This window comes from Rhinopithecus roxellana, chromosome 13 (assembly GCF_007565055.1).
Source record: "Rhinopithecus roxellana isolate Shanxi Qingling chromosome 13, ASM756505v1, whole genome shotgun sequence".
Classification (NCBI taxonomy): domain Eukaryota; kingdom Metazoa; phylum Chordata; class Mammalia; order Primates; family Cercopithecidae; genus Rhinopithecus; species Rhinopithecus roxellana.
Window position 1 is genome coordinate 89920921 of NC_044561.1, and position 26594 is coordinate 89947514.

At 39.8% G+C, this 26594-nt stretch overlaps 1 protein-coding gene across 3 annotated transcripts in view; it reads left to right on the forward strand.

The window, feature by feature from the left end:
• Positions 1 to 26594, forward strand: part of TASP1 (taspase 1) — a 276754-nt gene that overhangs the window by 114411 nt on the left and 135749 nt on the right. For all 3 annotated transcript variants that reach the window (XM_010355262.2, XM_030915488.1, XM_030915489.1), the window contains 2 exons: positions 2782 to 2901; positions 8779 to 8857. In XM_010355262.2, the coding sequence (XP_010353564.1) occupies positions 2782 to 2901; positions 8779 to 8857 (199 nt within the window). The remainder of the gene's footprint in view (positions 1 to 2781; positions 2902 to 8778; positions 8858 to 26594) is intronic.

Consider the following 26594-nt stretch of genomic DNA (forward strand, 5'->3'; position numbering starts at 1 on the left):
TTAGCTTGATTTCTGCAATCGGTACCTGTGTCAAAACATCATGCTGTATACCATAAATATAGATAATCTTTATTCATTAAAATAACTAAAATGTAAAAAAGAGACATAACTGTCCCTCAAAGGTTAGACAGTGAAATACGATGAAAGTCCCAATTTGATTATTTACCGGAAGCAATCATCCTTATCTGGTAGGCCTGATGGAGACAGTCACTTTATGCCTTACTTGGGCTAGGGAAAAAAGTGTGTAAAAATTTTCAGAATTTTAAAACAAAGAATAAGGGCAAAAAGTACTGGCATATGTCTCTCAATAAAAACTCAGTATTTCCAAAAAATAATCTTAAAAGAATACCCTTTCTTGACTTTTCTGTTATTGTTGAGGAAAGTTATTTTACAGTTTGTTTATTTGTATGAGATTTGTTTGCTTTTTAGAGGTGTAAGATCAGTATTTTAAAATATACATACCAAATCCATGTAGTATAGTAGTGGTGATAAGCTGTCAGTTGACAGTTGAGCAAGATAGAACTTAAATCTTTTATACTGGCATAGTGTTAGCCTTAGGTAGTTTACGTTTCTCCTTAAGCAGATTTGTACCTGTAAATAGTTTGCTTCAGAATGAATGGGGCAGGTATTTGGTGGATAATGATCCCCTGGGGTGGGATGCTGTTAGACCATTAGCATACTGTGGAATATTGTTAGATGTGCAGTCTTGGATAGTTCCCAGATTGCGCCATCAGAATCTGCATTGAAACAAATTCTCCTGATGATTTGTGTGCACATTAAAATTTGAGAAGCCTTCCTACAGAAGACGTCAAATTTGACATCTGGGGAATTAACACTTCTCTACTCGAGATTGCAAGAATATAAAGATTTAGAAATTATTTATTAGAATTATAAAACAAATATTCCTCTTAAAAGTATATTTCTCTTTAAGATTATCCATCTTTTCTGGAATAAAATGTTTTTAATGCATTTCTGTACTGCTGTTCTTAATCTTACCTAGCAGAGAAGATAGACTTTGCTTTGTCCAACCTGAATGAGCGAGTCTGGTTATTGTTAAGTCTTCCCTAAGATAGTGACAGCATCTGGATTTGCATGAAGCCAAATCTTGTGAAACAGAAGTAGAAAACTGGCCCTGACACTGGGATGGCATTGCATGTTATTCACTATTGGGCATGTTTTGTAACACCAGGGATACAGACATCCTGCATCCTAATTAAAAAATAAGTATGTCCTGAGTGTCTATTGAATTCAGTGTGATGTGGAGTGGGTCAAACCCTTCCTCAGGGAGTGTATGGCCAGGTTAGGAAGTATTCTTGAAGGGCATATGCCTTGAGCAGAACTATGGCATTCTGAGATATGATCATGTGGATCCATTGTCTAGACTTTCTCCAGCTGTGGTTAAAAGAGGGATTAGGAATATAGCATTCTTTTCAGCCAGTTCAACATTTCCTATCAAAGTAAGTACTGTCATAGTGTATCAGTATATTTAAGGGAAATTAGAATTTAGAGCAAGAAATATAAATTCTAGATGTAAGTATCTTTTCCTAACAGACTTAATGTAAAATTTTGTTGTGGCACACTCTACTTCTGAGTTTTCCAGTTTGCTTCAGGGAAAAATCTCTTGTTTGAATTCTGCTTCCAGTATTAGAAACTCTTCAATGTTGCTCAGCTTCTGAGATGGCCCCAGGAGCTCATTGACTTTTCTGGTGATTGCTTTAGTGTGTCATTTTGCTTCTTGTGGATCTCTCAGTACCAACCAAGTCCTGCTCAGTAGTGTGAGCAATAAACCACACAGGATGGGGAGCTGTTCATGTTGAACCCTGCGTTGGGCCTGGCTCTTACATGCATACTGGTGGTGAGGGTAAAAGGGTGGGATCTAGGGTTGAGGGGCAAGGTTTGAAAACCAATGCCCTAGCATGAGAACACTACCATGACTACTATTAACCTAAAAACCTACCTTAAGCCCCCTTTTTAATATATGAGACTTCTTCCATGAATTTTTTTCTTGCCTCCCTTAATCATTATTTCTATCCAGTAGTGTAGTGTTTGTCTCTCTTGCACAGGTGACCAGAAACTTTGGAGGTAGGAGACAGCTGCTCATAGTCACTAAATGTCACTAAGTGCCTTAAACATGTGGAACTGGAACAAAACATCGAAACACAAAGATGCCTTCCAAGAACATACACTTTTCTGCCATACAGTTGGCAAGCATATTACTGTTATAGGAGAGAAGGGAACTTGCCATGAAGTTTCTCACAAACAAGGAGCTCTAAGAAAAACGTGATAGTGTGGTATACTTTAAGATTGTAAATGCCATTTTCTTAATTTATTGTGTGGAATGTATTTCTATTAGATGTTTGTGTATAATACTTAAAGAAATACTAACAAGGGTATTTATTGGTTCATTTATGCCACAGATCTTTTCCTCTACACATTCTCAAACATGAACTTAATTCTTGAGAATGAAGAGACACTGCTGTATACTGTAATTTATATTAAATTGTGATATGTCCTCCATTAAAAAGACAATATAGCCTTATTATTAGAGAAAAGCAACAGGACACCTTTTGTTCCGGATTTCTCTGTGGAAAATACATTATGACTTAAATAGGATTTAAATGGCAACTTGATAATAGATAATTTTAGGAGATTGCTCAATGTTCCACTTAGGGATTAGTTTAGATTTTGTTGTGTCATGATTGTATAAAAAAGTGCTATGTAGTCATATCAGATTGTCCCACGCCATGCCTAGTGAATACTTGTGCCACTTTTGCTCTACAGGAAAATGACTCAGGCACTTTGGACACGGTGGGCGCTGTGGTTGTGGACCACGAAGGGAATGTTGCTGCTGCTGTCTCCAGTGGAGGCTTGGCCTTGAAACATCCAGGGAGAGTTGGGCAGGTAAGTAATTATGGGTTTTTTTTAAACTAGCCTTTCAAAGTAAAGCATGGAATTTTTAGCTCACAATTTTTTTTTTTTTTTTTTTTTTTTGAGACAGAGTCTCACTGGAGTCTGGAGACTCTTTGCCCAGGCTGAAGTACAGTGGCGTGATCTCGGCTCTATGCAAGCTCTGCCTCCCAGGTTCACGCCATTCTCCTGCCTCAGCCTCCCAAATAGCTGGGACTACAAGCGCCCGCCAACACGCCTGGCTCATTTTTTTGTATTTTTAGTAGAGACGGGGTTTCACCGTGTTAGCCAGGATGGTCTCTATCTCCTGACCTCATGATCCACCCGCCTCGACCTCCCAAAATGCTGGGATTACAGGCGTGAGCCACTGTGCACGGTCCAACTCACAATTTTTTAACCAGTGGGAACATTTTTTCTTTAGAAAAAAATGAATATAATTGTTTTTTAACATCTAGTATGAATCATCAACCAAATACCTTTTTAAGATTCTTTTTAAGAAAACGTATCTCATAGTAATTGGTTTGTTTCCCATCTTTACAATGGGTGATCCTAGTTTTGCCACTTTCAGCAGGTTGGGCACTGGCCTGGGTATTTAGTAGAAATTTCATAAATGTGTGCCAGTTTCCATTTGCTCTCTGTAAATATCACTCTCTTTAGGAATAAGGTCTACTTGACTATCCTGCTTGCTTTTTAGTTAGATAAATGATTTTAGAGTTACATTTTTTATTTCCTCTATTCCATGTATAGTGACATTTGGCCCTTTACATCCCTCCTCTGATCAAGCATTTCAGCCGTTTTATAAAATAACCAGTATTTCAGGTCACCAACACATGGTACCACTTAAAAAATCTAGAAAGGGGGATGCTCTAATTTATGTAAAATTTGCTTGTCCCCAGTTCATTTGCACATCCTCTTCACTTTGCCCCTCCCCCCATCTCCCATCTTTAGTTTTATACTGAGAATGAAATTTAACAATCCATTTGATCTAGGAAGATTTCTGAGGATAAGCCAATTTTGGCACATTACTTGTGGGCTTAATAAATATTTGTTGAGTAAACAAATGAATTGGATACTCTCATGGACTAGTTGCAAGGGTTCATTTAAACTCAGTATTTGGGTGGCATCTTATACATGGAATGTGTCTTGTTATGCTTTGTGTACTTTGTCACATTTGAAGAAGAGTCAATGTCACAGTTACTTTGTTCATGACGGTTAGTTACTATTTGAAGCAGAGAGATCCAATTCATGGAGAATATCACTGCACACCCCAAAGTGAAGTTGCTTGATCTGCTCTAAGCTGCTTACATTCCTAGACTAGGAAAAAGGGGAAGGGAAGAATAATGAGTTTTGTGCTACTCTGCCTAGTGTACAAGGGGCTGTATAGGGAATGATTACTCCACGTGTGTACAATGCTTTGAACTCATTGTAAAAGCCTTTGTCTGGTCATGGTATTTTTCTTACGTTATAAAGTCCTGTGTATTTGTCAAGTTTGCAATAGGAAAATCAAGCTTGGCATATCAGATTTGGATACCCTAGTAGAGAAGGTGAGAGAAAAGCCAGCAGAGTCACCTTTGATGCATTATAGTCCCCATGACTTTCTCACTGTTTTCTGTTTGTTTTGGTTAGCAAAATAGCAACAACAGAACTAAGGATGGTTCTGGACTATGTTAGCAGGATATTACGTCTAACAGTCTTGAAGCTATTCTGCCCCTGCACTTAGAACTGTCCTGAGCAAAAGAAATACTTCTGTAAAATTTATGTGTTGATTTGCCTCACTTGGCTAGTTTATGAATACCTAGCTTCTGAGAGTTATAAAATCAGGAGAGAGTTTGAAAAAAGAGTAAAAGGGCTTATAGGAAAATGCAGTTGCTTAATTGGATTATAATGCTTGGATAGAGGAGATGTAATAAACTTGAAACTATGTAAGTATCAGATGAGAGGTAAAGAACAGTTCTTTTTGACAAGCTCAAATGAAACAAAATACAAAAGTAAGTTATATCAAAGGCTAATTATTTTTTAAAGTGTGCTGAAACTAGATACTTTTAATGTATGTTAAATGCACAATTAACTATTTAAAAATTTTAGCATATTACTCTGCTGTAGATATGTGATAGCAGTGCAGATGGTGAATGGCAATTTGAGGCCAGGCGCAGTGGCTCACTCCTGTAATCCCAGCACTTTTGGAGGCTGAGGTGGGCAGATCAGTTGAGTTCAGGAGTTCAAGACCAACCTGGCCAGCATGGTGAAACCTCATAGAGAAAGAGAGGTAGAGAAGGTGAGAGAAAAGCCAGCAGAGGCACCTTCAATGCATTATAGTCCCCATTACTTTCTCACTGTTTTCTGTAATCCCAGCACTTTGGCTCATGCCATCTCTACTGAAAATACAAAAATTAGGCCAGATGCAGTAGCTCATCCTGTAATTCCGAGCACTTTGGGAGGCCAATGCGGGTAGATCACTTGAAGTCAGGAGTTCAAGACCAGCCTGGCCAACATGGTGAAACCTGTCTCTACTAAAAAATACAAAAAGTAGCTGAGCGTGGTGGTGCAAGCCTGTAATCCCAGCTACTTGGGGGGCTGAGGCAGGAGAATCGCTTGAACCTGGGAGGCGGAGGTTGCAGGGAGCTGAGATCTCGCTACTGCACTCCAGTGTGGGTGAGACTGAGACTCCATGTCAAAATAAAACAAAAATTATCTGAGCATGATGGCTGACACCTGTAATCCCAGCTACTTGGGGAGGCTGAGGCAGGAGAATTGCTTGAACCTGGGAGGCTGAGGTTACAGTGAGCCAAACATGCCACTGCACTCCAGCCTGGGAGACTGAGCAAGACTCTGTCTCAGAAGAAAAAAAGATAAGAAATGGGAATTTGAATTAGAACTTATTTGCTTCTTTAGCTTACTGTAATTATTTGAATTTATAGTTTGGACATGAGAAAGGAATTATTATATTTCACTTGTCCCCCTAAACTTCGCCCCACCCCCACACAAATAGGCGGTTGAGTTTACTGGTTAAGTGTGGACTTTCGATACAGGTAAACCTCTATTCTAATCCCACCTCCCCACTTACCATGCCCCTTACTTTGAACAAGTTACTTAACATCTTTCAGCTCCACTTTCTATTTCTGTAAAATGGGGATAACCAGCTACCTTGCAAACTTGTAGAAGATTCAATGTCAAAATGCATTTAAATTACATATTATAGCCCTTAGTAATAACAGCTAGAGCTAGTGTTAATTAAGCACTTGCTGTGTTCAGCAAATATGTTAATTCACATGATCCTGTGACAATATGAGGTAGGTATTTTCATTATCCTTATTGTATAGAAGAGGAAACTATGGCCCAGAGAAGATTAATAATAATATCATTTATATGACCTTATTTTACTGCATAATAGCTTTAATAAAATTTTAATACAGTTTTACTACCAAAAAGAAATAAGAATTTAAAAATTTGTTTTTAAAGGCTTGCTTAAGCTTGCCATATTTTATCCAAAGAAGTGGATAAGAGATGGACAACCTCTAATTCTTTTATCTTACCTATCACTGTCTTAGCCCAGTGAATTTCAGAAGGTTAAGGAGGAAGACAGTTTTAGGTCTTGAGACTAAGGAAGAGTATCATAAAGGGAATTTTCTTAAAGGGAAGGAACAAAGGGTAAGTGTAAATGTTCTTTTCTAGAAAGGTGACCTTCCCTGGCTTTCTAAGAGGTGTCCTTGGGACCTTATTTACTATTTTTTGAGAGCAGGCTCCTGGTCATGTTAATTGTGGGAAATGTAAAAGATGATGATGATGGGCAGTTCAGAGTTTTCAATGAAGGAAGAATGGTTCCTTCCATTGATTTCTTGTGTTCTCTGAGACTTTGGCTGATCCAGCACTTGCTTTAGGAAGTACCAGTTGAATAATTATCCCACAGGTCTGCTAGTTTATTTATAAATTCATATTCTAAGTCACTTCTGAAGGGCTTTCAGTTGCCACACTGACCCTGAGCCAGCATGTATTTTAGAAGCATGGTGTTTTCAGAGGCAGTAAACAGATTTCCCACTGTCTACCATATTGAGAGTATCCTGCTCAGTTCTTGGTTCTACTTTTAAGAGGGGTATTTCAGTAACATCTGGAGACAGCAACTGTGGGTCACATGAACATGGGAGGCTTCATCTCTGGTTATCCGGGACACTGACTTATATCTCTAGGAGGGTAATCATGAGAGAGTGGTGGGTTTGTGCATCGCAAAGTCTTGGGAACAGCTCACAAATTTGGGTTTCTTTGGGTTAGAAAAGAGAACTAGAATAGCTGTTTTTAAAAAATTGGAGGACTTTCTGGGGAGGTTACAATACTTCCAGAGAGCAGAGCCAGGACTAGTGGTTGGAAGTTATGATACAGCAGATATTTGCTACCAGTGGAAAGTGTCTGAAAATGGAATGTGTTCCCACATGGGGTAGTGAGGTTCTCAGTGTCAGAAGTGCCTCAGATGTTTCATGGAGGTTCCTGCTCTGGGTAGAATATTGGAGCTAATGATTTCTAAGACCCTTGTAAAAAATAACAGAATATCATAGAAAGCTGAAGTCTGCTCACCATCCCCAGTCTTAGCCTATTCCCCAGTCCTCAGAATGAACTCCTAGGAAATATCAGTACTGCTTTATGGGAGTATCTTTTTCCTCCATCAATGGCAGGGAATACTGAATGTATTGTAGTTTGCTTTTTTTTTTTCTAATTCAACAATATGTTTGGGAGATCCATCTATATTTGTTCTTAAAGATTTTTTAAAAAGCTTAATTCTTTTATTTTTAACCTTTGCAATGAATTCCACGTACTGCCATGCCAGAGTTTATTTAGCCATTTCCTTACCGATTGACATTTAGGTTGTTTCAAGTTTCTCATTCTTATCAACCATGTAGTAATGAACTGTTGAGCGTGCCTCCTTGTATTTTTCTATGATAGCTAGCTAGCTAGGTTTTTTTTTTTTTAATTTTAATTTCTACTTCTTACTATGGAGTGGAAAAGTTATTAGTTGTGATTTCCCTCCTAAAGTCAGAAAAGTCATTGTGGATATTGAAGAGAAATAGCATTATTAAAACAAAATAGGAATGATCGTCCTAATCTTTTATAAAACCATAGTAGCTTATTGTGTTCCTGATGGTTTCAGATGTATAAATCTGCTCTACCACCTAACAAAGTGATGAGCTTGAACAAAAGAAAGGAGGCTTTTTTGCCTCCCTAAAGCAAAAAAAGCCTCCTTTCTTTTCATCTGGCTGACTCTAGCACAATGGTGAGTGTATATTGAACCCTTTGATACAGGACTGTTTGTACTTCCTCTTGTGTCAGTTCAGCACAGACATGGAAAAGGCCCTTTTGAAGCAGGATTTCCTAGAGCATGGCAGGAGGACCAGCTGCATCCCAGTACCCCATGACCCTGGTTAACAGTACTGATTCCCAGGTCTTCCCCAGACACTAAATCAGAATTTCCAGGAATCAGGGTTCTTATCAGTAAGCTCCCCCAGTAATCTGACACACACCTAGATTGAAAACTACTATTTTAAGCCAACCACATTGGTTTTAAGGGGCCAGAAGAACAACTAGCTGACAAATTACTAAAGGGAGAAGTTTTTCAGGGAAGGAAAAAATTACTGCTGATGACACTAAGAAACTTTCTTTTGCTATTTTCTGAAAGTTTTTAGATGAATGGAATATCTGAAAACATAGTTTTGATAGTATTAAAAGCATCGTGCAGGTGGGTCATATACAACCTCTGGTATTATCACCTAGTTGTTTTATATCATTATTAAACCAGGCTTTATTAGATGGGTATGATTTCTGTTGAAAACTAATAATTACATATGATATTTCTGAAATATTATATCTATTTTCTTTTTTCCCCAGGCTGCTCTTTATGGATGTGGCTGCTGGGCTGAAAATACTGGAGCTCATAACCCCTACTCCACAGCTGTGAGTACCTCAGGTATTTGCTGCTTTCATAACCATTTCTCATAACTTCAACCTTGTCAACCATTTAATGATTAAAAGCAATATTGATAGGTAAACATAGAGCATGTGCTATGACAGTGTATGGATGTGGGACAGATCTTCAGTATTTGGGAGGTTTTAAGGGTTGTTTAGTATCACAGTGTAAATACTATACTTTGCTAACATTTTCTTTTCTTTTCTTTTCTTTTTTTTGAGTCAGAGTCTCACTCTGTCCCCAGGCTGGAGCAGTGGTGTGATCTTGGCTCACTACAACTTCTGCCTCCCGGGTTAAAGTGATTCTCAGTCTTCCAAGTAGTTGGGATTATAGGTGTGCACTACCACACCTGGCTAATTTTTTGTATTTTTAGTAGAGACCGGGTTTTGCCATGTTGGCCAGGGTGGTCTTGAACTCTTGACCTCAAGTGATCCGCCCTCTTTGGCCTCCCAAAGTGGTCAGATTACAGGCGTAAGCCACTGCGCCCGGCCCACTATTATTTTCAGTACAACTCTGGAGTTAACTATGGTTAATTATATTTTTATAGATAGATTTTTTTCTAATGATCCGTGATGCTGCCAAGTTTAGACAACAAAAGACATAAAAGTAGCAGATCATTTCAAAAATTAACAGATAATCTCTTGGGTAAAATGTTGATGTAAAACTTACAAGGTGCATTTCCAAATATATAGTTTATGACATTCAGTCCTTGAATGACGCTTTCATTGTAATACAGGTCCTCTTTTTATATCTGTATTGTAAAGGCATTATTTAGTACAAAGTGTGTGTGTGTGTGTGTGTGTGTGTGTGTGTGTGTGTGTGTGCAGGAGATGGGAAATGGTGGACAGGGAGAGTTTTAATAGGCAGAATGATTGTTGTCTATTTCCATACTTTAATCATACCTGTGCCAGATGTACATAAAGCCTTTTCTCATTATGTGGTGATACCTCTGGTTGACAAAATAATATTGATTCATTCTTGTTTCATGTTATCCTTCAAGTTACAGTCCTATCCCTTTCTCTCTAACAGTCTCAGGCTTTATTGGGAGAGTAGACAAATATGGCTTCTTTTCCTACCTTTCTCTCTCCAATTTCTTATCACATTGGTCTCTGCCCCACCACAGTAACAAAGCACCTAGTCCAGTGGCCCTCTTATCCTGTTTTCTGCCTACTCTTTCTGCGATCTCTGATGCAGGTGACTTTTCTTTTTGCATGTAGCATAGATCCTGGAACCCTCTTGGTTTGTCTGCCTCTCTGACCTGTTCCATCTTGGCCTTCTTCACAGATTCTTACTCCTCTGTCCTCCCATTACCAACAGCCCCAGGGTTGGGTCTTTGGTGAATTCTGTGATTTCTTCTGCTGATTTCTGGTTATCTCTGCGTTCTCATGATTTCAGCTGTTCTCTCTCGGGATTGGCTTCCATGTCTGTATCTACTTTGGACTTTTGAGGTGTAGTGAGTCCTTTCTGACTTTCTGGTGGACATGTTCCTATAGGTGCTATGTATACATATCAGACTCAGGTTCAACAGAACATTTCATTCTTCATCCCACCCTGTGCCACCTTTCTCCTGTGTCCTCTATCTCTTTTATTGCTCTTATTCTCCTATCCTTTGCTCAGACTTGAAATCTTGGCACCATTCTCATATTTGTGGTTTCTTTCTGTTTCTTCTTTCCTGACTCTGTTCTTTCAGACTCGTGTTCCTATGCCTGCTTGTCTTAGCAGCCTCCTGACCTAGCTCCATTTCTTGCATCAGTGGAAAAACATGGTTGTGAGCCATTGGCCTCTCAGGAGAAGTCTAAAGATGAATTAAGGTTGAATCGAATCCATACTACTTTAATGGTCAAAAAATTGTTTTTAGTCATTTTTGAAGAAATGAGCATAATATAATATGAGTTAATTTTTAAATTTAATTTAATATTCATGGCACATGAAAACCTTGATGCATAATGTTGACAAATTAGGCTGTGAACATAATTTAGTATGGCCCTGTGTCTATGGAAAATTGTAGTATTTGAACAAACCAAAGACAAATTCATCGTTTCATTTGGATTTTCCCAAAGAAATCACAGTTGGAATCATGTATTATAAGAGTTTTATTTTGGTCAATATGTTGTTCAGTGAGATAGGTTATTGTTTAGACATTACTTTCATATCTAGATGTTAGGAGAACTGGATTCTATTCTAAACTGAAATCCTGAGAGCCTGCCTGCTTGTGTCAATTTGGAAAAGAGATTTCCGAGTCCACCACTCCCCTACTGTTATTTTAAAAATAGGTGATGTGCAAGTTGGAATAAAAACATACTGTTCTCTCTCGGGATTGTTCTCTCTCATGGATTTGATTCTATTAAGTAGAATGCAAAGAATGGGTAGATAAAGTTAAAATTGTAAAATTGAGGTTTTTCTCCATTCCTTTTGAATATTTCCTCCTTTGCCTATCCTGTGTCAGTTGAAGATAGTTTTATATGACTAAAGATACCTTTAGCTTTCCAGTTCATGACATCCAGTGTAGCTTTTTAACTTAGATACCCAGCTTGTCATGTTATACGCTTCCCAAGCTAAAAGACTAACCTTCATCAGCCCACAGAACCTGGGGATGATAGACTAAATCTCCAGTCCCTCCTGTCCATTGGAGTTTGTGTGATTGCTTCACTCTTGTTTCTCATGGGGCTGTTGCTAAGAAGTTGACAATGGAAACACATGGCAGAGTTGGGTGATCAAGTCAGAAGAAAGGTGGAGCACTGGATTTTGCAACTGTTTGGCCAAAATAGAGAAGACTTGTGCCTTAGGCTGCTGCAGAAAATCCATTTTAGGTTTATATATATTAGAAGGTGGTAATTGAAAAGCAGAGAAAAGATAGTTAGTTATGGTTAGGATAGGGCTCTCCCAAGGCCAGATGGGTGATTTGGTCATTAGCCTGAGGGATAAACTCTAGCATCTTGTTCTCATCACTGGGTGGGGAGAAATGAGTAAGGACTGGAGGAGAGGGGGTGGAGTAGCAGGAGCTGACCTTTCAAACTCTGACTAATGTTCTGGCATCATAGGAATTTGCCTAGCTAGGGATAGAGTAGAGCAGACACAAGGATTCCTGTCCAGACTCTTCCAGACCCACTAGCTGTGGAGCCTGGGCAAGGGGTTATTTGTAAAACCAGAATAATATCTACCATTACTGTAAGGGATAAGTAAGTTGACATACACACGGCTTTTAGTGCATTTCTTTTCCCAGAGTAGGGGCTCAATACTTACCTTATTCCATTGAATCTGAGTCATCATCCTTTATCAGATACACTGTAATTTTTATACCACTAAGGAAATGAAAGACTGTCAATTAAAGTATAACACACTGCCTTGTCATCACTTAATGCATAGTGGTTGCTTTACAGGAAAATATAGAATTAGGAATGTTCCACCAGTGAGAAGTATTTGCTTCACTGATAACAAAGTCATGCCTCATTGCCATTTCCATACCTTTCTATGTGTACAATTATTTTTAATTTGAATTCTATATCATACTGTAATCCTTCTGAACACATTTTGAACAACAGTTTAACTCAACACATGTAGTTCCAACATGGCACATAACTGACGGGTCAACACTTGCAAACTGCTTGCATCTAGAGTCAGTGGCAGCTCTGTCACCACTGCAGCCTGGAGGATAACATGGGAGGATGCATCAGTTATAACACACCTCCTGAATCCAGAAGTTTAAAAATGTGAAAAAAGTATATTTTAGAATTGATAAATTATAGTAAAAGCTTTTCTTATTCTCAGCTTTTTCTTGAAGATAAATAATTTGTTTCAGACTCTCTTGAGGCAGTAAGATAAACTCTTAAGGAAAGGAGGGCTGTGGGTATATTTGTGTTTCCTGAGTGCCTGACACACAGCCTTATATAGGGTGAGTGCCCAGTATACAAATAAAAATTAAGAAATGTATGTGTGGGTCCTTCCTCTGAGAAGAATGCTTACTTTTTCAAACAGATTATTCACCATGGACTTTCTTTAAATAGGATTTTAAAATATGATTCAATTTACCAAATTTGGATTCACACATAATTTTTCAGTAACACAGCAAATGCATAATGTAAGATATATCTGGGATCTGTCTCTGGCTGTGGAAAGGAAGAGCAGATTGAAGATTAGAAGAACAGAAGGAGGGGAAAAATGCAAGAGATTAAGTTTATGCTTTGGTTTACCTTAACATTGCTTTTCTGTTACTTGTCCATACAGTTCTTTTTTCTTTACTTTTTTTTCTTTTTCTGTTTTTTTAAAAAAAACAAAAACCTCCTTTGCCTATCCTGTGTCAGTTAAAAAAAAAAAAAAAACAAAAAAACCCTCTGTCGCCTAGGCTGGAGTGAACGCAGGGTGTGATCATGGCTCGTTGCAACCTTGGACTTCTGGGCTCAAGTGATCCTCCTGCCTCAGCCTTCCAAGTAGGTAGGACTACAGGTGCACACCATCACATCTGGCTAATTTTTAATTTTTTTGTAGAGACAGGGTCTTGCTGTGTTGCCCGGGCTGGTCTTGAACTCCTGGGCTCAAGTGATCCTCCCACCTTGGCCTCAAAAAGTGCTGGAAACAGTGAGTACAGGGGCACTGATGGCAATTGACTAAGATCAGAAGATGTAGGTGTCATTCCCCCTCCTTAAAGTGTTCTGGCATGAAGAAAGACCTGCTACCTTGTTTCTGCCGTGAGGCCAAAGGATTTCTGATTTTCTCAGTTCTTTGCTTTCCAAGGTCTTGGCTCTGGGCATTTCTAGAAACCTGAGGACCGAGAGGGCTGTGGTCAGGACTTGCCAGGAGTAGCTTCAAAAGTAAATGGGATTAAAAAAATACAAAAATTGAGAACAGCCTTATGCCTCAATATTTCTGAGCTAGTGATTAGTTTCTTCCTCAAGGGCTAGGAGAATATGCCATTCCTTTTTGATTTCTCAACTTAATGAACAGCCAGAGGTCTTCCTCTGCCCCTCTGTGGGAGATTATCTATGGGACTGTGTTAGAAAACTCGTGCCCGGGGACCTGTGTCAGGAGGGCACAAGACAGCCTTCTCTGTGAGAGGGGAGTTATGTGACAGCAGAAGCCGATGGGAGACCACTGCTGAGATATTTACAGATGCCATGTGGCCATTGCTGTTTAAGGATATGTGGAAGGCAGGCAGGAATCCATGCTTCAGCTTCTATTTAGCAGCAGTTATTCTTGTACTGTGTGTGTCACAGGCACTCTTGGTGAATACAAGGCCTATTCTACTGAGGACTCAGTGCAGGTCACCTAGGGTTCCAGTCTTCCTTCTAGCCCTCTCCCCGTTTCTTAGCAACCCTTCAAGGTGAAACCTCAAGGAATTTTCTATACTCATTGAGGTTTATTATTTTCTTTAGTTCTCTCCTCTCACTCACTTTTATTCTACTTCAGTCGGACCTCTCCTCTACCACTCCATCAGTCTGTTCTTGTCAAGATTAACAGTTACCTCTAAAGTCATGTGATTATTATTATTATTATTTTTTTTTAAATAATTTTCTTTTTTTTTTTTTTTATTATACTTTAAGTTCTAGGGTACATGTGCATAACGTGCAGGTTTGTTACATATGTATACTTATGCCATGTTGGTGTGCTGCACCCATCAACTCGTCAGCACCCATCAATTCATCATTTATATCATGTATAACTCCCCAATGCAATCCCTCCCTCCACCCCCCTCCCCCCCCCCATGATAGGCCCCAGTGCGTGATGTTCCCCTTCCCGAGTCCAAGTGATCTCATTGTTCAGTTCCCACCTATGAGTGAGAACATGCGGTGTTTGGTTTTCTGTTCTTGTGATAGTTTGCTAAGAATGATGGTTTCCAGCTGCATCCATGTCCCTACAAAGGATGCAAACTCATCCTTTTTTATGGCTGCATAGTATTCCATGGTGTATATGTGCCACATTTTCTTAATCCAGTCTGTCACAGATGGACATTTGGGTTGATTCCAAGTCTTTGCTATTGTGAATAGTGCCGCAATAAACATACGTGTGCATGTGTCTTTGTAGTAGAATAATTTATAATCCTTTGGGTATATACCCAGTAGTGGGATGGCTGGGTCATATGGTACATCTAGTTCTAGATCCTTGAGGAATTGCCATACTGTTTTCCATAATGGTTGAACTAGTTTACAATCCCACCAACAGTGTAAAAGTGTTCCTATTTCTCCACATCCTCTCCAACACCTGTTGTTTCCTGACTTCTTAATGATTGCCATTCTAACTGGTGTGAGATGGTATCTCATTGTGGTTTTGATTTGCATTTCTCTGATGGCGAGTGACGATGAGCATTTTTTCATGTGTCTGTTGGCTGTATGAATGTCTTCTTTTGAGAAATGTCTGTTCATATCCTTTGCCCACTTTTTGATGGGGTTGTTTGTTTTTTTCTTGTATATTTGTTTGAGTTCTTTGTAGATTCTGGATATTAGCCCTTTGTCAGATGAGTAGGTTGCAAAAATGTTCTCCCATTCTGTAGGTTGCCTGTTCACTCTGATGGTAGTTTCTTTTGCTGTGCAAAAGCTCTTTAGTTTAATTAGATCCCATTTGTCAATTTTTGCTTTTGCTGCCGTTGCTTTTGGTGTTTTAGACATGAAGTCCTTGCCCATGCCTATGTCCTGAATGGTACTACCTAGATTTTCTTCTAGGGTTTTTATGGTATTAGGTCTAACATTTAAGTCTCTAATCCATCTTGAATTAATCTTCGTATAAGGGGTAAGGAAAGGATCCAGTTTCAGCTTTCTACTTATGGCTAGCCAATTTTCCCAGCACCATTTATTAAATAGGGAATCCTTTCCCCATTTCTTGTTTCTCTCAGGTTTGTCAAAGATCAGATGGCTGTAGATGTGCGGTATTATTTCTGAGGACTCTGTTCTGTTCCATTGGTCTATAGCTCTGTTTTGGTACCAGTACCATGCTGTTTTGGTTACTGTAGCCTTGTAGTATAGTTTGAAGTCAGGTAGCGTGACGCCTCCAGCTTTGTCCTTTTGACGTAGGATTGTCTTGGCAATGCGGGCTCTTTTTTGGTTCCATATGAACTTTAAAGCAGTTTTTTCCAATTCTGTGAAGAAACTCATTGGTAGCTTGATGGGGATGGCATTGAATCTATAAATAACCTTGGGCAGTATGGCCATTTTCACGATATTGATTCTTCCTATCCATGAGCATGGTATGTTCTTACATTTGTTTGTGTCCTCTTTGATTTCACTGAGCAGTGGTTTGTAGTTCTCCTTGAAGAGGTCCTTTACATCCCTTGTAAGCTGGATTCCTAGGTATTTTATTCTCTTTGAAGCAATTGTGAATGGAAGTTCATTCCTGATTTGGCTCTCTGCTTGTCTGTTACTGGTGTATAAGAATGCTTGTGATTTTTGCACATTAATTTTGTATCCTGAGACTTTGCTGAAGTTGCTTATCAGCTTAAGGAGATTTTGGGCTGAGACGATGGGGTTTTCTAAATATACAATCATGTCATCTGCAAACAGGGACAATTTGACTTCTTCTTTTCCTAACTGGATACCCTTGATTTCTTTCTCTTGCCTGATTGCCCTAGCCAGAACTTCCAACACTATGTTGAATAGGAGTGGTGAGAGAGGGCATCCCTGTCTTGTGCCAGTTTTCAAAGGGAATTTTTCCAGTTTTTGCCCATTCAGTATGATATTAGCTGTGGGTTTGTCATAAATGGTTCTTATTATTTTGAGATACGTTCCATCAATACCGAATTTATTGAGCGTTTTTAGCATGAAGGGCTGTTGAATTTTGTCAAAAGCCTTTTCTGCATCTATTGAGACAATCATGTGGTTCTTGTCTTTGGTTCTGTTTATATGCTGGATTACGTTTATTGATTTGCGAATGTTGAACCAGCCTTGCATCCCAGGGATGAAGCCCACTTGATCATGGTGGATAAGCTTTTTGATGTGCTGCTGAATCCGGTTTGCCAGTATTTTATTGAGAATTTTTGCATCAATGTTCATCAGGGATATTGGTCTAAAATTCTCTTTTTTTGTTGTGTCTCTGCCAGGCTTTGGTATCAGGATGATGTTGGCCTCATAAAATGAGTTAGGGAGGATTCCCTCTTTTTCTATTGATTGGAATAGTTTCAGAAGGAATGGTACCAGCTCCTCCTTGTACCTCTGGTAGAATTCAGCTGTGAATCCATCTGGTCCTGGACTTTTTTTGGTGGGTAGGCTATTAATTGTTGCCTCAATTTCAGAGCCTGCTATTGGTCTATTCAGGGATTCAACTTCTTCCTGGTTTAGCCTTGGGAGAGTGTAAGTGTCCAGGAAATTATCCATTTCTTCTAGATTTTCTAGTTGATTTGCGTAGAGGCGTTTATAGTATTCTCTGATGGTAGTTTGTATTTCTGTGGGGTCAGTGGTGATATCCCCTTTATCATTTTTTATTGCATCTATTTGATTCCTCTCTCTTTTCTTCTTTATTAGCCTTGCTAGCGGTCTGTCAATTTTGTTGATCTTTTCAAAAAACCAACTCCTGGATTCATTGATTTTTTGGAGGGTTTTTTGTGTCTCTATCTCCTTCAGTTCGGCTCTGATCTTAGTTATTTCTTGCCTTCTGCTAGCTTTTGAATGTGTTTGCTCTTGCCTCTCCAGTTCTTTTAATTGTGATGTTAGAGTGTCAATTTTAGATCTTTCCTGCTTTCTCTTGTGGGCATTTAGTGCTATAAATTTCCCTCTACACACTGCTTTAAATGTGTCCCAGAGATTCTGGTATGTTGTATCTTTGTTCTCATTGGTTTCAAAGAACATCTTTATTTCCGCTTTCATTTCGTTATGTACCCAGTAGTCATTCAGGAGCAGGTTGTTCAGTTTCCATGTAGTTGAGCGGTTTTGATTGAGTTTCTTAGTCCTGAGTTCTAGTTTGATTGCACTGTGGTCTGAGAGACAGTTTGTTATAATTTCTGTTCTTTTACATTTGCTGAGGAGTGCTTTACTTCCAATTATGTGGTCAATTTTGGAATAAGTGCGATGTGGTGCTGAGAAGAATGTATATTCTGTTGATTTGGGGTGGAGAGTTCTATAGATGTCTATTAGGTCCACTTGGTGCAGAGATGAGTTCAATTCCTGGATATCCTTGTTAACTTTCTGTCTCGTTGATCTGTCTAATGTTGACAGCGGAGTGTTGAAGTCTCCCATTATTATTGTATGGGAGTCTAAGTCTCTTTGTAAGTCCCTAAGGACTTGCTTTATGAATCTGGATGCTCCTGTATTGGGTGCATATATATTTAGGAGAGTTAGCTCTTCCTGTTGAATTGATCCCTTTACCATTATGTAATGGCCTTCTTTGTCTCTTTTGATCTTTGATGGTTTAAAGTCTGTTTTATCAGAGACAAGGATTGCAACCCCTGCTTTTTTGTGTTCTCCATTTGCTTGGTAGATCTTCCTCCATCCCTTTATTTTGAGCCTATGTATGTCTCTGCATGTGAGATGGGTCTCCTGAATACAGCAGACTGATGGGTCTTGACTCTTTATCCAGTTTGCCAGTCTGTGTCTTTTAATTGGAGCATTTAGTCCATTAACATTTAAGGTTAATATTGTTATGTGTGAACTTGATCCTGCCATTAGATATTAACTGGTTATTTTGCTCGTTAGTTGGTGCAGTTTCTTCCTAGCCTCGATGGTCTTTACATTTTGGCATGTTTTTGCGATGGCTGGTACCGGTTGTTCCTTTCCATGTTTAGGGCTTCCTTCAGGGTCTCTTGTAAGACAGGCCTGGTGGTGACAAAATCTCTAAGCATTTGCTTATCTGTAAAGGATTTTATTTCTCCTTCACTTATGAAACTTAGTTTGGCTGGATATGAAATTCTGGGTTTAAAATTCTTTTCTTTAAGAATGTTGAATATTGGCCCCCACTCTCTTCTGGCTTGTAGAGTTTCTGCCGAGAGATCTGCTGTTAGTCTGATGGGCTTCCCTTTGTGGGTAACCCGACCTTTCTCTCTGGCTGCCCTTAAGATTTTTTCCTTCATTTCAACTTTGGTGAATCTGGCAATTATGTGTCTTGGAGTTGCTCTTCTGGAGGAGTATCTTTGTGGCGTTCTCTGTATTTCCTGAATTTGAATGTTGGCCTGCCCTACTAGGTTGGGGAAGTTCTCCTGGATGATTTCCTGAAGAGTGTTTTCCAACTTGGTTCCATTTTCCCCCTCACTTTCAGGCACCCCAATCAGGCGTAGATTTGGTCTTTTTACGTAGTCCCATACTTCTTGCAGGCTTTGCTCATTTCTTTTTCTTCTTTTTTCTTTTGGTTTCTCTTCTCGCTTCATTTCATTCATTTGATCTTCAATCGCTGATACTCTTTCTTCCAGTTGATCGAGTCGGTTACTGAAGCTTGTGCATTTGTCACGTATTTCTCGTGTCATGGTTTTCATCTCTGTCATTTCGTTTATGATCTTCTCTGCATTAATGAGTCTAGCTGTCAATTCTTCCACTCTTTTTTCAAGATTTTTAGTTTCTTTGCGCTGGGTACGTAATTCCTCCTTTAGCTCTGATAAGTTTGATGGACTGAAGCCTTCTTCTCTCCTCTCGTCCAAGTCATTCTCTGACCAGCTTTGATCCGTTGCTGGCGATGGACTGCGCTCCTTTGCAGGGGGAGATGCGCTCTTATTTTTTGAATTTCCAGCTTTTCTGCCCTGCTTCTTCCCCATCTTTGTGGTTTTATCTGTCTCTGGTCTTTGATGGTGGTGACGTACTGATGCGGTTTTGGTATAGGTGTCCTTCCTGTTTGATAGTTTTCCTTCTTACAGTCAGAAGGGCTGTCTGTTGGTCTGTTGGAGATTGCTTGAGGTCCACTCCAGACCCTGTTTGCCTGGGTATCAACAGCAGAGGTTGCCGAAGATAGAATATTGCTGAACAGCGAGTGTACCTGTCTGATTCTTCCTTTGGAAGTTTCCTCTCAGGGGTGTACTCCACCCTGTGAGGTGTGGGGTGTCAGACTGCCCCTAGTGGGGGATGTCTCCCAGCTAGGCTACTCAGGGGTCAGGGACACACCTGAGCAGGCAGTCTGTCCGTTCTCAGATCTCAACCTCCGCGTTGGGAGATCCACGGCTCTCCCCAAAGCTGTCAGACAGAGTCGTTCGCGTCTGCACCGGCTCCTGCTACTTCCCCTGTTGGTCTTCAGGTGTGCGCTGTCCCCAGAGATGGAGACTACAGAGACAGGCAGGCTTCCTTGAGCTGCTGTGAGCTCCACCCAGTTCGAGCTTCCCAGCGGCTTTGTTTACCTACTTAAGCCTCAGCAATGGCGGGCGCCCCTCCCCCAGCCTCGCTGCTGCCTTGCGGATAGATCGCGGCAGACTGCTGTGTTAGCAGTGAGGGAGGCTTCGTGGGCGTGGGACCCTCCCGGCCAGGTGTGGGATATATTCTGGTGTGCCTGTATGCTTACAGCGCAGTATTGGGGTGGGAGTTACCCGATTTTCCAGGTGTTGTGTGTCTCAGTTCCCCTGGCTAGGAAAACGGATCCCCTTCCCCCTTGCGCTTCCAGGTGAGGCGATGCCTCGCCCTGCTTCAGCTCTCGCTGGTCAGGCTGCAGCAGCTGACCAGCACCGATTGTCCGGCACTCCCTAGTGAGATGACCCCAGTACCTCAGTTGAAAATGCAGAAATCACCGGTCTTCTGTGTCGCTCGCGCTGGGAGTTGGAGACTGGAGCTGTTCCTATTCGGCCATCTTGCTCCGCCCCCCATCAAGTCATGTGATTATAAGTAGCATTTGACACGGTTGCTCAAGTAACTTGCTCCTCCTGTAAATACTGTCCTTAATAGACTTCCAGGGACCACACTCTCCTGTTTGTCCAGCCACCTCACTGGCTGCTCCTTCTCAGTCTCCTTTGTTAATAGTCCTCACCTCTTTGACCTCTCAGTGTTGGAGTGCCTCAGTGCCTGGTCCTTGAACCTCTTCTCCCTTTCTTTGTGTGCCTGCTCCCTTTGTGTCTCATCCAGTCTGATGGCTAAGTACCACCTATGTGCTGATGATGCCCACAGTTTTATCTCCATCCTGGGCCTCTCTCCAGAAATGAGTTATAATTCAAGTGCTTGGTAAAATCTCCACTTGTATGTATAACAGACATCTATTTAGCATGTCCAAATATGAGCTCTTGCCTAACCCTAAACCTGTTCTCTTGAAATATTTTCCCCACAACAGAGTCAATTCCAGTGGCTCAAGTCAAAATTTTGGGTTCATCCTTGACCCTCTTTTCTATCTCAGTCACATCCAATTCAGCAACAAACTTTGTCTGCTCTCCTCCCTGAATATATTTAAAATCTGACCACTTCTCAGCACGTTAATGGCCACCAACAGTTCTGTGGTGCCATTATCTCTTATCTGGATCATTGCTATCCTCCTAGCTGGTTTCTTGCTTTTTGCCCCTTTCCCCCTTTATTTGGTTCTCAACCCTGGAGCTGGTGTTCAAACCGAACTCAGATGATGTCATACCTCTATTTTGAACTGTTCAGCCACTTCGCTTCTTAATAAATGGGAAAGCCAAAGTCCTTATGAAGGGTCTATAAGGCCTTGTTGGAGATACTTCTCAGCTTCCCCTCAGAAGCTCTTGCTTTTCTTCCCTTGCTCACACAATTCCAGCTATGTTGGCTGCCTTGCGGTACTTCACACATGCCATGCACACTCCCGCCTTAGGGCCTTTGTCAAGCTGCTGCTTCTCCTTTAGCTCTTCACCCTCAGTGTCTTAAGCCCCCCACCCCCCCCGCCATCTCATCAGGCCTTTATTCAAATAAGTCACCTCGATGAGCTCTTCCCCAGCCATCCTATGTGAACATGGAGTTCTTCCTTCAGCCAACATTTCCCGTCTCCCTTTCATATTTTGTTTTTTTCCCATAGCAAGTATGATTATCTAATATTTTATATCTTTAAACAATTTTCTTTTAAAAAAATTGGTTTTATTTTCTAATTTGAGTTGTTCCTTTATTTTTCTTTCTTTTAATTTCAACTTTTACTGTAGATTCATGGGTACATATGCAGGTTTGTTACATGAGTATATTGCATGATACTAAGTTGTGGTATGATTGATCCCATCACCCGGATAGTGAGTCTGGTACCCAGTAGATAGTTTTCAACCCTTGTGCCTCTTCTTGTCTCCCTACTCTAATAGTCCTCATTGTCTATTGTTCCTATCTTTATGTCCATATGTACCCAATGTTTAGCTGCCATATGTAAGTGAGAACATGTGGTGTTTGGTTTTCTGTTTCTGCATTAATTTGCTTAGGATAATGGCCTCCAGCTACATCCATGTTGCTGCAGAGGATATGTTTTTTTGTTCTTTTCTATGGCTGCGTAGCGTTCTATGGTATATATGTACCACATTTTATGTTTTTAATTCACCATTGATAGGTATCTAAGTTGATCCCAGGTCTTTGCTATAGGGAATAATACTATGATGAACATGTGAGTGCCTGGTCTTTTTGGTAGAACAATTTATTTTCCTTTGAGTATATACCCCGTAATGGGATTGCTGGGTCAAATGGTAGTTCTATTTTTAGTTCTTTGCTATTTTCTTTTTATTTTCTACCCTGCTCTAAACTCCTTAGGGGTTGGGATTTTCATCAGCTTTGTTCATTGATGTGTGAATGTTGCTTATTACCTAGAACTGTTGAATGAGTGTGAATGAATATGAATGACAAACAAATACATTGCGGTGGGGTGAGCCAGTGAAACCCAGATGAGTGAAGGCTGAGAGTAAGGCAGATGAGGGGCTAAGAGTGGTATATTCTGGATAAGAGCAGAGGATGCCTGAAGAAGATGATTGAGTGTGAGGTGTATGGGGTTTAATTTGGGGACTTAGGTGGTGGTGGTTAGACATTTTCTTTGGTATGAAAGGGGGACTCTTGAGTAGGGAGATAATCATACTTTTAGAAGATACATGAAGATAGCTCTTTCTTCTCTGAGAGTGTTCTGGCACGGTGAGCAATGATCCAGACTCTGAGAAGCAAAACTAGTCAAGGAGTTAAATACATTGCTCTTGGTCCTGGTGGTGACATCCAGAATCTTTAGTCCACTTTGATTCCTTAATCTGCCTTGTTGGGCAGGCTGACACTGGCTTCTCAGAAGTTTCTTATCCTTGTGAAAGAATAAACCTTCATAATTTTGTCACACTCAACAAGATTCTTAAAATGCTGAGAACTAGGAGCTGCCACTGGAGCTGAAATACTTTGAGACATAGTATGTGGGGGTGGGAATAATGCCATGGGAAATCTTCTTGTGACTTATGACTTCTAGATGTGAGCCTAGATAAAACCCTAACGTTTGTAAACATTATCTTAAAAGCACTTGACTCTTTGGACTGTTTGGTTGTTGGGGGTGGGAAAAATAATATTCATTTACAGATAGCAGAGTATATAAACGAGCAGCACATTTCTAAGAACTGAAGTAATTTTCTGGGATGGGAATTCTATTCTGAGTTTGTTGCATACTCTAATTAGGTCACTTCATATCTGATTAACTTTTAATATATTGCTTCTTGCTCTTTATATAAGTAAAGTCACTGATGGTGCAAAATTATGTAGAATTCTGAATGATGCCAGACCATTTTCTAAGAAACCAGTTCAATGTGACGGCAATTGATATATCTTAGAGATTTTAAATGAGTGGATTTTTTCCTTTCATTCAGTGCGACATGTTACGTGTATCTTAGAGATTTTAAATGAGTAGATTTTTTTTCCTGTTTGTGAAATAATGCATGCTCATTGATAGAATTTGGAAAATGAGACCGATAATTTTTGCCATCCTGTGGTAGTCACTATTAATATTTTCGGTGGACTTTTGCTATTAAACAAAAGTGGGAATACTGCTTAGCTTGTATTGCGCTTTGTTCATTTAATATTTTGTAATGAACATTTTTATGTATTATTATTCTTCCAAACCTAATTTTAAAGGATATGAAGGATGTCTTTCCACGCATCATGAGTTCAGGTATTTTGCTCCTCAGCAAGATGACTTGTAATTGGCCTTATGCAATAAAGCAGCAGCTGTTTAGAGGCTGTTTCTATGATCTAGCCTGGTTATGATAAAAGAGAATTAAAAACATAGTCCTTGTCCTCACAGGACATGGAAGCTGGGACCTTGGTAATATAGGAAACTTTCTTGCCAATGTAGAAATTGTTGACATATTGGCTATAGCAAAAGGCTTATTAGCACAGAATGAGGCTCTGCTGCATCCATTCGCCTAGGGAACGTGCACTGTGGTGCTTCCCAAAGGATCACTTGCAGGTGCCTTCGTGTACCTGATGGCTTGACTGTTGTTGCAGCCATCAGTACATCTCCTTTTCTTGCCACCTTTCTCTCCCCAAATCTCACCAAAACCGGTTGTTTTTAATCTTAGCACTACCCATCACTCTCCTACACTCACTGAAATGCCTTCAGCCCCTAACCTCTGGAAGAGCTGAGGACATCCTGGAGGGAAGGTAAGTCTTTCTCTGAAAGAGATTGTAGACCTGGGACATAATGGATAAAGTGATCCCCAAGATGTACTTTTGATGTTTTAATTTCTCAGATTTTTTGCTAGATACTTACTTTGCATTGCTTTGTTGTTTTGTGAAAGAACAGACTTCTAATTTTAAAACACAAGGTGAAGAAATGGTAAAAACAGAGACATAAGATCAAGTGATGGGTTAAAATGCCAATCCTGCTATCCTTGATGTAGTTCTCCCTTTGATTGTTCTCACTTGAAAGAATGCCTTTTCCTTCCTATTGTGGAGTACTACCTGCTGTCAGTTGGAGAGGGGGTAAGTTGAGCAACCTGTCAAAGACTTTCTAAGCTCCCTTCATATGGTTCACAGAAACAGGGCTGGATTTTCATTTCTTCTTTCATTCAACAGGAGTCTCTTTCATGTTTGAAAATTGAAAACGCGTGTTTTTCAGTGTGGAGCGAGGATGTGTGTGCCCTCTGGCACACCTGTTTCTAATTTCCTGACTTGAAAGCATAACCCATCAAAAGGAGGAGAAAAACAATTTCTTTGTGACATGCTGCTTTGTGGCCCTTGCTGGACTCAAGGCCTTCATGGGTTTGCCGCCTTGGTTCCCTCTGTAGAAGGTTCTTGTGAGAGGCAGAATTCACTAAATACAACTAGTGCCTTTTATGGCACAGGGCTGTTTTTGGTGTTATTTTGTTGTAGTTCTTTTCAGCTCAGGAAATTTACTTGAAATAAGATTTATTTAAAAAAATATTAAATTTAGCTGAGCAGTATATGTTGGAAGGATATCTGTAAGCTGATCAGTGAGCCGACTGACTGGCTAGGAATAGGGTTTGGTTGAGCATACGAATGTTTAAATTCCATAGTGCTGTTTAACATAAATCAAATAGTTCCAATGGGCTGCTTCATGTTTGTGTGTACTTTAAAGTCATGCCAGCTTAAATGACTGTGAGGTACGATGTGTTGACTTTGAGTTTTGTAAATTGATAATTTGTTGCTATGAAAGTTGTACATGGTATAACTCATCACTTCCTGAAGGTACTTAGTATGTCTGATACTGGCAAGCTGTCATGAAAAAATTGATGCCCAGGGAATTCCGGGCTTTTGCTTTCAGATGCTTGAAATGTAGATATTTAGTTCTTCTTAAGATTTCCCTGGACATTGTAAGTATAAGGTGTATTGATCTTTAAACACAAACTTCAGTTTGGGCTCCTGTTTCTTAGCTTTCTTTGGGATAATAATCTGAATGGTGTATTCTCGAGTTTTTTTTTTTTTTTTTGTTTTTTGTTTTTTTGTTTTTTTTAAGTGCATGAATCACCTTGGGGATCTTGTTAAAAGGCAGGGCTGTGATCCAGTGGGTCTGGAATGAGTCCTGGGATTGTGCATTTTCCCAGGCTCTCGGGTAATGACAGTGCTGCTGGTCCACAGACAGTACTTTAAGCAGCAAGACAACACTTTGATGGGCAAAGTGGTGCTGTGCCACACCCATCACATACAAATTACCAGTTGCTTTCCCCATTGTGTTTTGGTGCATCTAAAGCTAAGATGATCTGGTGCAAATTCTTGACGCTTGGGTATCCCTGTGAGCATTAATGAATAGTTTAATAACTGACCATTTGGGCTAGCATGGATGGGGACTACCAAGACAGGCTTATTGTGTTGGAAGAAGTGATGCTTATGTTTTCAGATTCTTATGGAATATACCAATTCCTGTATGTTAGCCAAGGTTTTTGCTGCAAACAGAAGTGAATACAACAAACTGCTAACTTGAAAAGGTGCTGATAGAGGGGTTAGAAAGGCATAGTGCTGAATCAAATGTATTTATTTTAACCAGCTCTGTTCACGATGGCTGGTTAATTTGGGAAAAAAGATTTATTGATGAATCACGGAGAGAAAGTGGGAACGTGTAAATATAGAATGCAGAAAGAGTTTGCATTTTTATTAACTTGTTATTGAATATATGTCATGGTTCTCATTAGTGAATTACAGCATGATCCAGCCCACAGTATAAAATGCCATGATTAAAGGTACCTTACATTTTCATTTTCAGAATATTTTGTTCATATCATGAAAAGTACACTTATTTGTATATTTTTCTTTTAGCTTTGATAAAAAAGAATTGAATTAAATACTGACTAGTAGAAAGCATGGATAGTCGTTTAAAAAAATCTGAGTTGGATATTGAAGAAATAGAGACTCAACTAAAATTCTACAATGGTATTTTAGGTCTGCCTGTACCTACATTGAATTGAAGAGCAAGTACACTTAGGGGCACATTGAGGTGAGGGATTTATGGGCTTTGGAAT